The sequence below is a fragment of the Centruroides sculpturatus genome, unplaced genomic scaffold (genome assembly GCF_000671375.1).
Source record: "Centruroides sculpturatus isolate CEXI.00-Female unplaced genomic scaffold, Cexi_2.0 scaffold194, whole genome shotgun sequence".
Taxonomy (NCBI): domain Eukaryota; kingdom Metazoa; phylum Arthropoda; class Arachnida; order Scorpiones; family Buthidae; genus Centruroides; species Centruroides sculpturatus.
Genome location: NW_019384455.1, coordinates 21,995 through 34,813, shown reverse-complemented (window position 1 = coordinate 34,813; position 12,819 = coordinate 21,995). Strand labels below are relative to the sequence as shown.

At 35.8% G+C, this 12,819-nt stretch overlaps 1 protein-coding gene across 1 annotated transcript; it reads left to right on the top strand.

Annotated features, from left to right (window-relative positions):
* Positions 1-4,936: 4,936 nt before the first annotated feature.
* Positions 4,937-9,427, top strand: LOC111620651 (zinc finger protein SNAI2-like). Its single transcript, XM_023362624.1, has 2 exons — positions 4,937-6,321; positions 7,359-9,427. Exons 1-2 carry the CDS (start codon positions 6,222-6,224, stop codon positions 8,366-8,368), a joined length of 1,110 nt encoding a protein of 369 aa, XP_023218392.1. The 5' UTR covers positions 4,937-6,221; the 3' UTR covers positions 8,369-9,427.
* Positions 9,428-12,819: the final 3,392 nt, after the last annotated feature.

Below are 12,819 nucleotides of genomic sequence, written 5' to 3'. Positions count from 1 at the left end.
AAAATGCGAAGAGGGTAACATGTCTAAAGATCTACCCTCCTTATTTCACTTAGTTCATAGCTTGATACACTTGAAGCTTGGTTAAAGGAGGAAAACGTTTGTTTGTCAGCCTTTGTGACGTATGAGGTCATCCATCATTATCCTCCCTTTTTGTAACCGTCGAGCTGTCAAACTTCGAGACTGCACTTACCCTTTAAAATTCGAAAAACAACAATATGTTTAATTCGGTCCAGGTGATACCTCTATTGACTTCTTGCCCCTTTCATACACAACACTTGCTAATTGAATTTAGAGGGTTAAAAATAGAGTCGACAACAATTCTGCAACTCTAGCCTGTTGTTGAATTAACTTCTATTCATTAAAACTTAAAATAATCCCCGATTTACTTTATTCTGAAGTAGCTTATTCTATTGTTATCTCTGTTACTACACAGTGGGTGAGGTTATCGCTATTTTCACTCGCTTTGTGTATTGTATACCAACCAAGGTGGTCATTTGTAAGCGATATCAGATGGTCTATTTCCTAAACATCCTTTCGAGAGTTTTTTTTTTTAAAACCTAACTTAAACAAAGAAAAATTAAGTTGAAAGGATGCACACCGTTTGCCTTTCAGCCGAAACTATTGGACCTTTAAATGGAAGATTGCCCCTCCGTTGCACCTGATGCTAAGCAGAGTTCATTTAGCCTTGGAGCTAAACGGGAACGTCGGAGGCCAACAGGATAGGATATCCTGTCATTAGATGCTGTCTTAAGACTCACGGGGACAATTACACGCTCGGTGATGAACGGATGTGCGTCACACATGACAACGTACGCCACCGTGTCACGTGACCCGAGTGAAGTGTTAAATAAGCATTTCCGTTTGTTGTTAAGGGAAGACACGCGATAGGAAGCGTGACAGCACGTGGCTTTCGTGTTTCAATTTCCGGTCATCCTCATCTTCAGTTATTATATTCATTTATACCGGAAACAATACTTTCTAATGATTTCGGATCCTTCCGACGGTACACTATGCCTCGGAAGTTATTAATACTGTTCTATTAATAACTTCCGAAACATTCGGTGTAAACCTAAATTTGCAAAAAATTTTACTTTTAACATTAGCACACGTAATATTATTTCAAAACGATTACATTAAAGAAAAGAATATAAAAAGCTTTTATTAACATAAAACTACCGTATACACAACGAATTTAATGCATAAAATATGCTTTTGTTCTAGTTAATTATATAATTTTTATGTAATTTAATTGTATCAATTCTTTTTTTTTTCCTAATTTACTGCTTTGTAGATGATTTCTTCCTTAAAAATAAAAATTTAACTGATTTTAAAAGTAGATCAAATTCCTGTTTTAAATATATTATTTATTGTATAAAAATATTGTAAAAAAAATGTAAAACTCTGTAAAGCAATTACCATTTTTTTTAAAAATTTGTTAATCGAACTTAAATGTTGTGTATTTCGATAATACAAAAAGTTGAAATTCGTGTAGCCCTACTTACAGCTCCACTTTCTTACATCACGAAGTTTCCGAACCGGTTCTTTCATTAGAGAAGATAAAGTAAAAGTTGTAATTGTCGTCTACTTAAACCTAAATTAAATAAATAAATTTGGCTATCAGAATTTTTGCCATCTTCGAACCTTAAATTCACAATTTTTTAATAATTAGTTTTAATATATTGTAGAAATTCTGCTTAATTAATTAACGTATAAACGTGTCTCCAAGCTGCAAATATCATCGTGTGCCTCATAAAATTTATATTTTAGAAAACTTCCGACTGACATATTCTCTTTAGACACGGTGGAGTAAAATCATTTCTTATTGTGTTTCCTTGTTTGAGAGGGTAGAGGTAAAAGAATGCGGTAGTACCACCCCTAGGGCCACACACTTTTTTGTTTAAGGCTTAAATAGTGCCTGTATTTTTTCATTCATTCAAACCTTTGATTAAAACGATTATTATTATTATAAAAAAAATCGTTTTTATGGCGACGAGAGGTATTTAGAGACTGTCCAACCATTAAGTGCAGAAATTCTATAAAAAAGAATGCATTTATATATAAAAACTACTAAGAATTTCAATTCTGTGTTCATTAAACATGTGTCGAGCTAACGAAACAGTTATAAAAACTCGATAGTATAATTTTTAATTGTTTTCGAATTGAATTAGTAAATACTTCGTGATTTATAAAGTTAAAAATAGCGATTTACTAGTAGGATCGATCGATCGATCGATCAATTGGCAGTAGCGTGGGTGTTCCTTCACGCTATTGTCAGCATTTTATGGAAGATTATCAACGACGACCCATCGCATCACTCTTTGTCTAATTACTGTAATAACGAGCTGTATCGAAATTGCAACGAATTGTCGAAGTTTTATATTAAAATAGAAGAAAATAAAATAAATGATGTTTTTTTTTTACCTGAAGGGCGATGTCGTTCTAGAACTATTTTTCATTGAGTCACGTTTGTTTCGACTCGTCATTCTAAAATGAAAAATGGAAAAAGTGAAAAATATGATTTTAGACATTCTTATCTTGAACACAAGAGAAAATAGATAAGAAGATAAGAAAAGTTGGAAATAGGTTTACGCATTGTTTAAGAGTTAATCTGTGTTAAAAGTATTTGAGGATTTTCTAAACACGTCAACACTCATTTTCTTATCAGTGCAATTAGCATTAATGAATAGACGATGACGAATTATTCTTATCTTAGAACGTTGCACATAATAAGAATTAAAGTGTATACGTTCGTAGATTTAAGAAGCTGTAAATTAGCAAACTTACACTACAGAAAACATCCCGGAGCTGTTTTTCAACCTGAAATGTCCAATATAGAGTTCATGGTGCATTTGATAAATTATTGCACCTGTTGAAGCATGACCAGGACCGTCATATAGGTACCTGCCCCGGGCACAGGTAGCCATGGGGTGTTAAGATGGGAAGAAGTAAAGAGAAAATACAGGTGGGTCCTTCAGGTTAAACTTTAAGCTACCTGCTTTTTCCATCCAATCCTCTATTCATAAGTGGGTTAAACTTTCTGTTCCACTCCTTTTGTCCTTTGAAACCGAGTGTCCCTCTGGGGAGGAGGCAGAATAAGGAGGCCACCTTCGTCTTGTAGCAGGTTCCTGTTTCCTTCTTACCATTGACGGGGACTTTTGTCTCCCGTACAACCTTTTTCCACCATGGTCGACATTTGTCAGAGGGTACGGGACAGGTGACTGTGTCGCCAGGTATGGGCTTTTGTGTAGAATTCTCACGACCCTGAGCTATTGTGGTGTAAATCACATGACCCGGACTGTGACCCAGGTATGCAAGGTCAGGGTTATGGCCTCAGGGATCTATAACCTCTGGAATGTCTGCGTCGGTGATATATCCAATTCACTCGCATATCGATTGGAAATGGAACGACCGAAAAATATCCGATAGTTTTTCGAGGCAGGTGGTAAATCTCCACTATGACACCTTATCCCTCGTCCTACTTCTCTGCCCTACGTTAAGATGGGTGGGTTATCGGTTGTGGACAAATCACCAAGATGGGTGGGTTCGGGGAAGTTGTCTGTGTGTGGTCTTTAGTAAAAAGATGTCTTTGCGGAAAAGTCAGGTAGTAACTTCCTGTCTGCAAACTAATAAGTACTCACCGGTTAGCTAATATGAAAAAAAAATCTACTTTGAAAACCTCATAAGTAATCTTTACCTACATGTCACAAGATTTTTAACAGAGAATTATATCAGGAAAAATAATTGCTTAAATTTTATATAAGAATAACATTTTTATCTATTCTGAAAAATTTTAATAAAAGATATTTATTTGTAATATCACAGAATTTCCGATAAACTCATAACTATGATTATATAAGCATCATCAAGATAAGACACGACCTCGACAAACGTCAATGTCGTTGCAATTGTTTTGTTTATTGAATACTTTGCCGTCGTCAGAAAAGTTGAGTAAACACTGGAAACGGATGTGAAAACGGAAATGAGAACCGAAACGACTCAATCCAGTTGAATTTCGCTTTTTGATAAAAGAGGTAGCACCATGTTGAGAAACTATACAGAAGGTCCGGAAGTTTCGTCCAGTTTAAAGGTGGGACAAGAATAGTCGACAGGAAAGGAAGTAAGGGACAAAGGAACAGGGATGACCGTGTGCACGAGCAACTACGAACTTCCTGTCTGGACTTTCTTGTTTTATTGTCACGCAACTCATCTCCATCACATCACTGGGATAAATGATCTTTCGATAGCATCATCTAGAATAGAACGATTAAAGGATGAATGATAAGGGTAGGTTTTTTGCAAATTCGATTCGCTTTCACTATATAAAGGGTTAGGAGTTTAGAATGAAAAGAAACAAAAACATGTTTTCGTTAATAAAATTATTATTTTTTTAAAGTCATCTTTTTTAGAGAGCGATAGAGAAACTCCACCTCACTCCGTCGTCATTCAATAGTCTTTATTGTTGGGAACTAGTTGGCCGAAAAAAGTGCAGACCTGGAAATGGGTCTGAGTTTAATTTCGACCATTGTCGCGCCTATATCAATTTTATAGTTTTCCTTTCAGATGTGGACAATACGCAAGAATGTTTCCGGTGATGGTGAGTTACGTATCCATATTCTGTTTGATCATTTATGACGTAAATAATTTGCAATCAGCATGGCAGAGGAGACACGCTTGTCATGCAACGAATCAGAATGAGAATTGGAACAGTAGAGTCAACTATAGGCCGATTCGATCCTGTTTACGACCCACTAAAACTGACTCTGAATGGACGTGTTTAAACAGAAACCGGAAACGCTCTCTTTCTGTGACAATGATTTTCTAGCCTACACTCTTTGGGAACGTTTATTCAACTTTTGAGAAAGTTTTTGATATGAACTCCTAACCTGTAATAAATTTCACATGCATTTTATTCACTCTGGCAGTTGATGGAACCTCACATAAAATATCTACAGATTTCTGACACAGTTCTGTAACGTTTGTATTCTAAAAAATATCATATGATATAAGCAGTTTTATATAGCCTAAATAATATTTTTATCATGTTTTAAATTGCTAACTTAGAAATTTCCTTCAAAATTTTGTTTTAGAAATTTGAAAGTCATTACTGATAACGTGTTTTTGCCAACACCTCCAACATCACCCGAGGACAATCATCAATAATAATCCCTAAATGGTACCCTTAGGGATGGCAATTTTCTATATTTGGCATGTAGAAAAGAGAATTTAACAATTTTCACGATAACATTGTTAAACGAAGCGGACAGTTTGATCCAACGCGTTTATGGAAATATACAGCAGGACAATTAGCGTTAAAAATAGCCTAACTTCAGGTTAATTCGTGATATCTAGCGGATAAATTTAAGCTTATATCATTTTTTTATTGTTGTTGATAAAGATGTTTCTTTGTTAAGTAGCGAAAGAGTGTTTTCATTAAACACGACAAGAAGTAAAGAGAGCACGACTGAAGAGCGTGAGCGGCATCCAAATAACTTATTAGCATCGCATCATCCCTCTGATTAAATCGAGTACATAAAACCGAGAATTCTTGAATCGGCGATGTTCGTTGCATCATTAGTGACGAATTTGTTAGACTTTTACTATGTGATAACGAGATCCGGCCCTCTGTATACATTGCTTAAAATTCTTGGAGAATCTGAGGAAAAAAAGGCAAAATTTTAAAGATTTCTTGGTGGATCTCTTATAATAAATTACGAAATAAAACGTTCTTTTTTGGATACCTAAAAGAGCATTGTTAATTCGTCGTCGGCATGGCGAGTGATAAATTATGTCAGCAGTCCAGGTGTTGGGCATACGAACTTTTCTTTATCGTTTTAAACGAGTCGAACCATCCCCAGCTGAGCAGTAGAGCTAAAAAGCGGCAGAGCCACGATCTAATTCGGTTGTGGCGTTCAATTCTCCTCCCACCGGCTTTGCTTTAAAGCGTGACGATATCAGAAGGGGAGGTGATGTTGCAGCCTTCCTCCTACACCTGTTTCCGAGCTCAACATTATGTCAGTCGGTTGCGATCCGTGTTCTTATTGGCTAACGGCACAGAAACATAACAAGGCGAAGCGAGAAGCTGATTGGACGTCGAGTTAGCAGGCAGGTTGACTACACCTGCCTAGGACGGGACTAGAGTTGAAAACTGAAGCGTGGCGAGCGAGCGAGTCAGTCACTAGTCAAGCTAGCGAGTGTTGTGGATGTGTTGATAAGTGTGAAAAATGCCTCGCGCTTTTCTTATCAAGAAGCATTCGTCTACTCGTATTCCACCTAAAGTTGGTGCTGAGAATAATGTGGATGGTGTTCAGGATTCGCATTCTGGTAAGTTTTTATTATCGTCATTTTAATAATACCATTAGAAAAAAAATAGTGTCGAATTTTGTAAGCACAATAACAAATTTTTAGTTAGTTCTATTTTCGCATTTGCTCCAAATTTTAAGTAGAGTCAAGGTTAAATGAATTCATTTTTCCTTGTTTAAATATTGATTCAAATTTTTTAATTTTAATTCTAAATTGTTAAATTTAAGAAATAATAATAATAAGTTTTTAAATTTTGTTTTAAAAAATTAATAATAAATCATTCCAAAAGATCTTTTCGTAATTGTATAAAATATAACTAAAAATTTTAAAATTTAATACAAGTCAATTATGTTTATTTTGCAAAATTTACATAAAATACCATCAGTTTTGATAAATCTCTATATAAAAAACATATTATATTATTTATTTTCTTAAATACACATTTAATATTCTTTAAAATAAACTACATACAGAAGAGTATTATTCGCATCTTATCAAACACTAAATAATTCATAGTTAGGTTAATGAAAAACATTTATAAAATTAATTTTATTTTTTCAAAATGAGCTGTTAGGTTTAGATTTGAAGAGGAAATGATTATTTAATCGTTCCAATCTGTTGTTAATCACTCACGATGACTGTTGCCGCTTTATAATCTCGATAAGTACAAGTGGGTGACAAACACACCGGAGACAACAGGTAAATCGTTGTTATACGATAAACTGTCCCTCACACCTGCCCGCACAGACAGCACGCCTTTGCTACAGATTAGATAGGAATGTATATATAAATATTATCCTCTAAATCATATATAAATAGAAATACCGAAGTGTTTACTTTGATCGAATACAAAAATGTAGACATTAAAATTCCTTGTCCTTTTATGATAGCGAAGCAAGATAAGTCATTCTCGACTCTTGAACATCATTTTCACTTTGCTAAATAAACATATACCCGTACTGTTTTAAATGAATAAAACTGATTATAATATAATTTTAATAAAAAAATAAATAAATAACTGAAGTTTGCAAGGTACTGACTCATCTATTGTTTTATAGAAATACGAGGACCGTATGACCTAAGCGTCAAGGCCAAACGATTGGAAAGTGACTTGAACGTTTTGGGTATGAAGACGGACATCAGCCTACAGGCCAAGATGGAAGCACCGCCACCTGCTGTGGCTCTGGTACTCCCGAAACCTTCTCCACCCTCACCTGTCAAACCCGGGGCACCTCTCGAACCTCTAAATCCCAATACCCCAGCTGGAGCACGTACCAGCGCTTGGCATAGACCGGTCGTGCCACCTTATCTGCCGTTTAATTTCCCACTTTATTCATTTTCTCGCCAGGATATGTATGGAACTTATTTCGCTCCAACTAGTCTAGTTCCACCACCGTTGGTGCCCGTGTCTCCGGCCCGGGCTTCTCCTATGTCACCACGAGACGGTGGATCACCCACCTCGATCTACACGGGGAAACATTCTCCACCTATGCAGCCTAGCTTCGAATCGGGAACTCAGGACATTTATCATCATCCAGCATGGATAGCGGATCCGAAGGATCCAAATTTATCTCCTGCACCCAGCACAGACAGCGAATCTGGGAAAGAAGGTGGCATCAGAAAACGCAAAACCGAGGCACCGAGATTTCAGTGTGCGGACTGTAACAAAAGCTATTCTACCAACAGTGGACTATCTAAACATCGTCAGTTCCATTGTGTTACCCAGAACAAGAAATCCTTTAGTTGCAAATACTGCGAGAAAGTTTACGTGTCACTGGGAGCACTCAAAATGCATATTAGGACCCACACACTACCCTGTAAATGTAAATTGTGTGGAAAAGCCTTTTCCAGGCCCTGGTTACTTCAAGGACATATCAGGACTCATACGGGCGAGAAACCATTCTCTTGTCCTCATTGCAGTAGGGCATTTGCCGATCGCTCCAATCTTCGAGCGCATCTTCAGACACATTCTGATGTCAAAAAATACAGTTGTAAAGCGTGCAGTAAAACCTTTTCTCGCATGTCATTGTTGCTGAAGCATAGCGATGGTTGTGTTCAACAGCGGTAGAGCTTTGTGAATGACAAAAAAAAAAACATATCTGAAATTTCAAACTAGTCTCATCAAACGCGTGCCAAATTTATCACAAGTAGAATAAAATAGAAAGAAATTTTATATATATATCTATATATATATAGAATGATGACATAGCCCTGCAGGTTGGGGCATAAAATGAAACTATAATTTGGAAAATTATATTATTTGTCTGTTAAGTGGTGGACCAGAGATCATTCTGTACAGACTCGAGGTGTCTTTTAGACGCAGTGGGGTAACTTTGCACTGTACAAGTTTTTACAACTAAACGTGTTACAAAAGAAGGGAGCGGTCCCTTATTCAGAGCCGAATGTCACGACGACCTATGGGTCCGATGATTAAAATAAAAAAGTTTTCATCCTTTAAATTTTGATAATTTAAACTCGTTAAGATAATAATAGTTAAATTTAAAAAGAAAAAAAATATTCAAAAAGCGGTGCCTTTTTATTATCCTCGTAATTCTATAACCTTTACCAAAGTTATTGTGCCAATTTCCCGTTATCAGTATTAATTATAAAACAACAAAATATATAAGTTTAAGTTGAAAAAAAGTTTGTCATCCGCATTACACTACCTCTTCTAAATATACAAAAAGAAATAAAGAAAAAAGCGTCTTGTTCAATGTTGTTGTTTGCAAGTGACGCTGTGATTTAATGATAATGTTTACTCTTTTATCCGCTTTAGTACGTTTGTTAGCAGTTTTTGATTTTTAGAACCAGTTGTTAGTGACGTCACAGTGTTTGTAAAGTTACTTGTCTTCTCACCAGATGTCTGCTATTATCGTATGTAAAATGTTTATCACGTACAGCATGTAAATACAATCAAATCTCAATTCGATTGCACGTTGTGTTCTGTTTATTTGATCACAAAATTATTGAGATACGATAACAAAATATATATATATGTACATCATAATATTTGAAGAAAAAAAAAATTATATTTTGTCTTTAATTTATTAGAAAACGGCTCTCTGTATCATTAGATTTGTTAAGTAGCTTCTCCAAATAAAAAAAATGAACGATTTTTTTATTTTAACCCGGTTGTGTCTTTTTTTTTTTGCTTTTTTGTGTGTTTATAAATTACGGAAAATTAATTCGTTTGCCTCATTATCTCGACTATTTATACGGATTAACTAAATATTTTCTCTCTGCTCTGTTTACAAAGGTGTAACGATCCATCTTAATACATGATGTGCCAACTTTTCATTCTCTTTCCAGCTTTTCTATTCAACCATTGAGCTGAAGACATTTAGGACAGTTGCCAAAAACTTTCTGGCCTATTTTAGTTCAGTTCTATTCGGATTGTGCACCTGTCTCTGGTGGTAACAGACATTTATTTACAACTTCGACTAACATTAGGTGACATTCCCTTCCGACAGACTTCCTGCATGCGTTCTACGATTTTAATCCTTATTTACGAGTGAAGAAAACATTCTGTTCCACCCATTTTCCCATTTGTTATCATTTATAAATACATTTTTTTAAAAATTCTCCGTTAATTACTTTACATTTATTAAGTCTTCGTTAATTTCCAGGGGGTTTTGTTCTCTTCACTCGGTCTGTTAGTCTGTTACGCTGGTTGCGGGTGAGTTCTTCCTCGAAATGGAACTGGAAGAGGAAAAACGGAAGATAATGACAAATCGAAACAGGATTTCTCGGCTTGAGGCTCTTTACAGAAACGTGCATCAGATAAATATGTACCAACGTGATATAAGCAGTGACTTCTGTACCCTCGGGCCTCTAACGATGAATAAGCTATAGTTTTATTTCTTAATCTTTGCTAATATTAAGAATTTTTTTATCTATTTAACGATGCTTAAATAGACTAATTGGCTAATTGGACGAACAAAAATGCAAATAGTCGCGCTGTATAATCAAGTTATTCTTAAGTGGATCGAGGGATTTATTTTGCGCTAGTCAGTCTTGCACCGAAAATATGCTTGGAAATTCAACAAGTGACGATAGAAATGAGAGAAGGAGCCAAGTATGCGTTCTCACGTCACTACATCGTTGGCTCGATATGTGACACAAGAATTCAAGAAAGAAAAGAAGAAGGTTTGGACCTTCAGCCTTTATCTTGGTGATTTGGCAGACTCGATGGCGTCTCTGTTTGGTAGCCTAGTACTTAATGTAAATTATGTTCAAGTCTATTTTAGAGCCGACTTAACAATAAAACGAAGTGGAATATAAAGCGCGAATGCAACTGTATAAAGTGAAGAGAATGCGCCTCTTTAAGTGACTACAATACCATTTGTTACCGACTTTTTATTCTTAGCAGAGGTCTAAAATGAATGAGGGAAATTTTGAATGTTTCCTTTTCTTTATTTTAAAATATAAGTAAACAAAAAAATTCTTTAGACTTAAAATTGAATCGTCATATTAAAGAATTCATCGTGATCTTACTGACTCATCAATTAAAAACAAGGTGACGCAGCTTATTTTAATATGACAATAAACACTAACTCTATCTAATTAAAGTTGTTTATAGAAAGTTAAACTAACACCAGTAAACAACTTTATGGTCTTTCGCGTTTCTAAACCTTTAGTCACAATCAATAGCATTATCACCGTGCTGTTAAAAATCCACAATAGTTGTTATTGTTAGAGACTTGTAAAAGTGTCATTGTCATAACGGGGCTCGCTAATTGTCCATGTGTTTAACCACTTGGTGGAAAGTAGAATTTGTAAATCGATGGGGAGGGAAGAAGCGCGAATGACTGACAATTTGACATGTTTAGAAATGACAAATGACGTTGTTATAATCAAAACTTCTTCGAGTGTTTCATTAATTGCTTGTTGGAATCTCCGCAATGGAATTAAATCTTCGAAAAGAAGAAAAAAGAATATAATGAGAGCTATTCAACCGACACAAGGTTGATGATTTAATAAATAAACCATTCTAAAACAGTTTACATTCTACTCCATCGTTAGCATAACGTTGACAAATTTGTTAGCATTGCACAGTTCTTTCGTTTTGTTTAGAGATGAAATGCACGTAGAAATATTAATATATTCTTTCTTTTTTCCCCTTCTAAGTTCCTCGGATTTAAAAAAAAAAAAGTTATGTTTAATAGGTTATATGCCACATTAAAAAAAAGCTAGTGCTTTAGAATGAATTACGAGTAATGTTCGAGGGAGGAAGAGACTTTGTGGTCATTTTTCTCTAACAATTACGCTAAATCGAATGTTTAAAAGGGTGGAAATTCATATAAACTCCCCACCTGTACGATCAGTTATAAAGAATACACTGCCGCTCCCATTGTACTGATATAGCTCTTCCTTAGTGTCTTAACATGTGTTGACCAAGGGTAGGTAGAATTTACCACCTACCGAAAACTCTCGCATTTTAACCCTAGTTATTCAGAGGTCAATGTTAGTTGCACAGACAGACAGACCTGCTTGTAAGGAGTGTTTCACCTGCCTTGAACTAAACTCCCCCTCCTATGGCGAAGGCGCCGTAGGTGACGAGGGGTTGGGTCCAGCAGATGCATCATGTCCATCTTCGAGCATGACTCTTAAGCAATTGGTAACATTGACTTTTGTTTAAGAATAAGTTCAAAGTTCCGAAAGTTGGATTGTTATGTAATTTAAAAGGGATATAAAACTTCATTTATTCTATTTTATTCGACAGAAGTATTCGTGTTCTATCGATTCTGATGCAAGGTAGACTTTTTAGCAAAGCATTGGAATAGACTTTTTGTCAAAAACGTTTCCTTTGATATTCTCGAGGGAGCAAAGAATCTCGAATTGCGAAAGAGAATCGGAACATTTACAGTTTTAGGTTACGTTTCCGGTACTGTGTGTGTTTATTGCAAATAACGACCGTCAGCTGGACGAAACGACATTTGTCCCACCTCGTCACGTGATCTGTCATCGGTGTAGTCATCTGAAAAGAAAAGCAAATGCTTCTCCCCCCAAATACATTACTGCCATTAGTTTATAAGCGGATGTTGACTGTTAATGGATAACGGGAGGATTACACTAGAGATTAAGACATCATATTAGTTCTTCCCGATATTATTCGCGTTGTGCAACGATTATAAATTTATTATTAATTAGTTCGGAACGGTAAAAAGAAAAGGCAAATGTGATTTTGTGTGGTCTTGTTTTATGATGCCGTCCAAGGGCGACTCCCGCTATCTAGAGACTAGCGCGAGCTGATTTGTAGCATCCACCCCGGGTGTCCCTGCACGAAATGTCACCTGTCATTGACCACCAACTTCTCAGTAGCTACAGATATTTGGGTGGAAACAAAATAAAATGTTTTGTTTGCATTGCATATCTAGATTTTACCGATATCTTCGATTTGGCAGCTCAGCAGCAGGGGATGATTATAAATTCTGAAGAGTCTCGCCTGAGAACATGAAATAACTACCCGCTTTATATTCGAAATTATTTTCAAATCTTAAATGTGCTTAATATACATAA

Bases quoted from the DNA above. Each gene is read 5' to 3' on its own strand.
- LOC111620651 (XM_023362624.1), top strand. From the start codon at position 6,222: ATGCCTCGCGCTTTTCTTATCAAGAAGCATTCGTCTACTCGTATTCCA. The intron at 6,322-7,358 runs GTAAGTTTTTAT...ATTGTTTTATAG, and splicing joins TGTTCAGGATTCGCATTCTG to AAATACGAGGACCGTATGAC.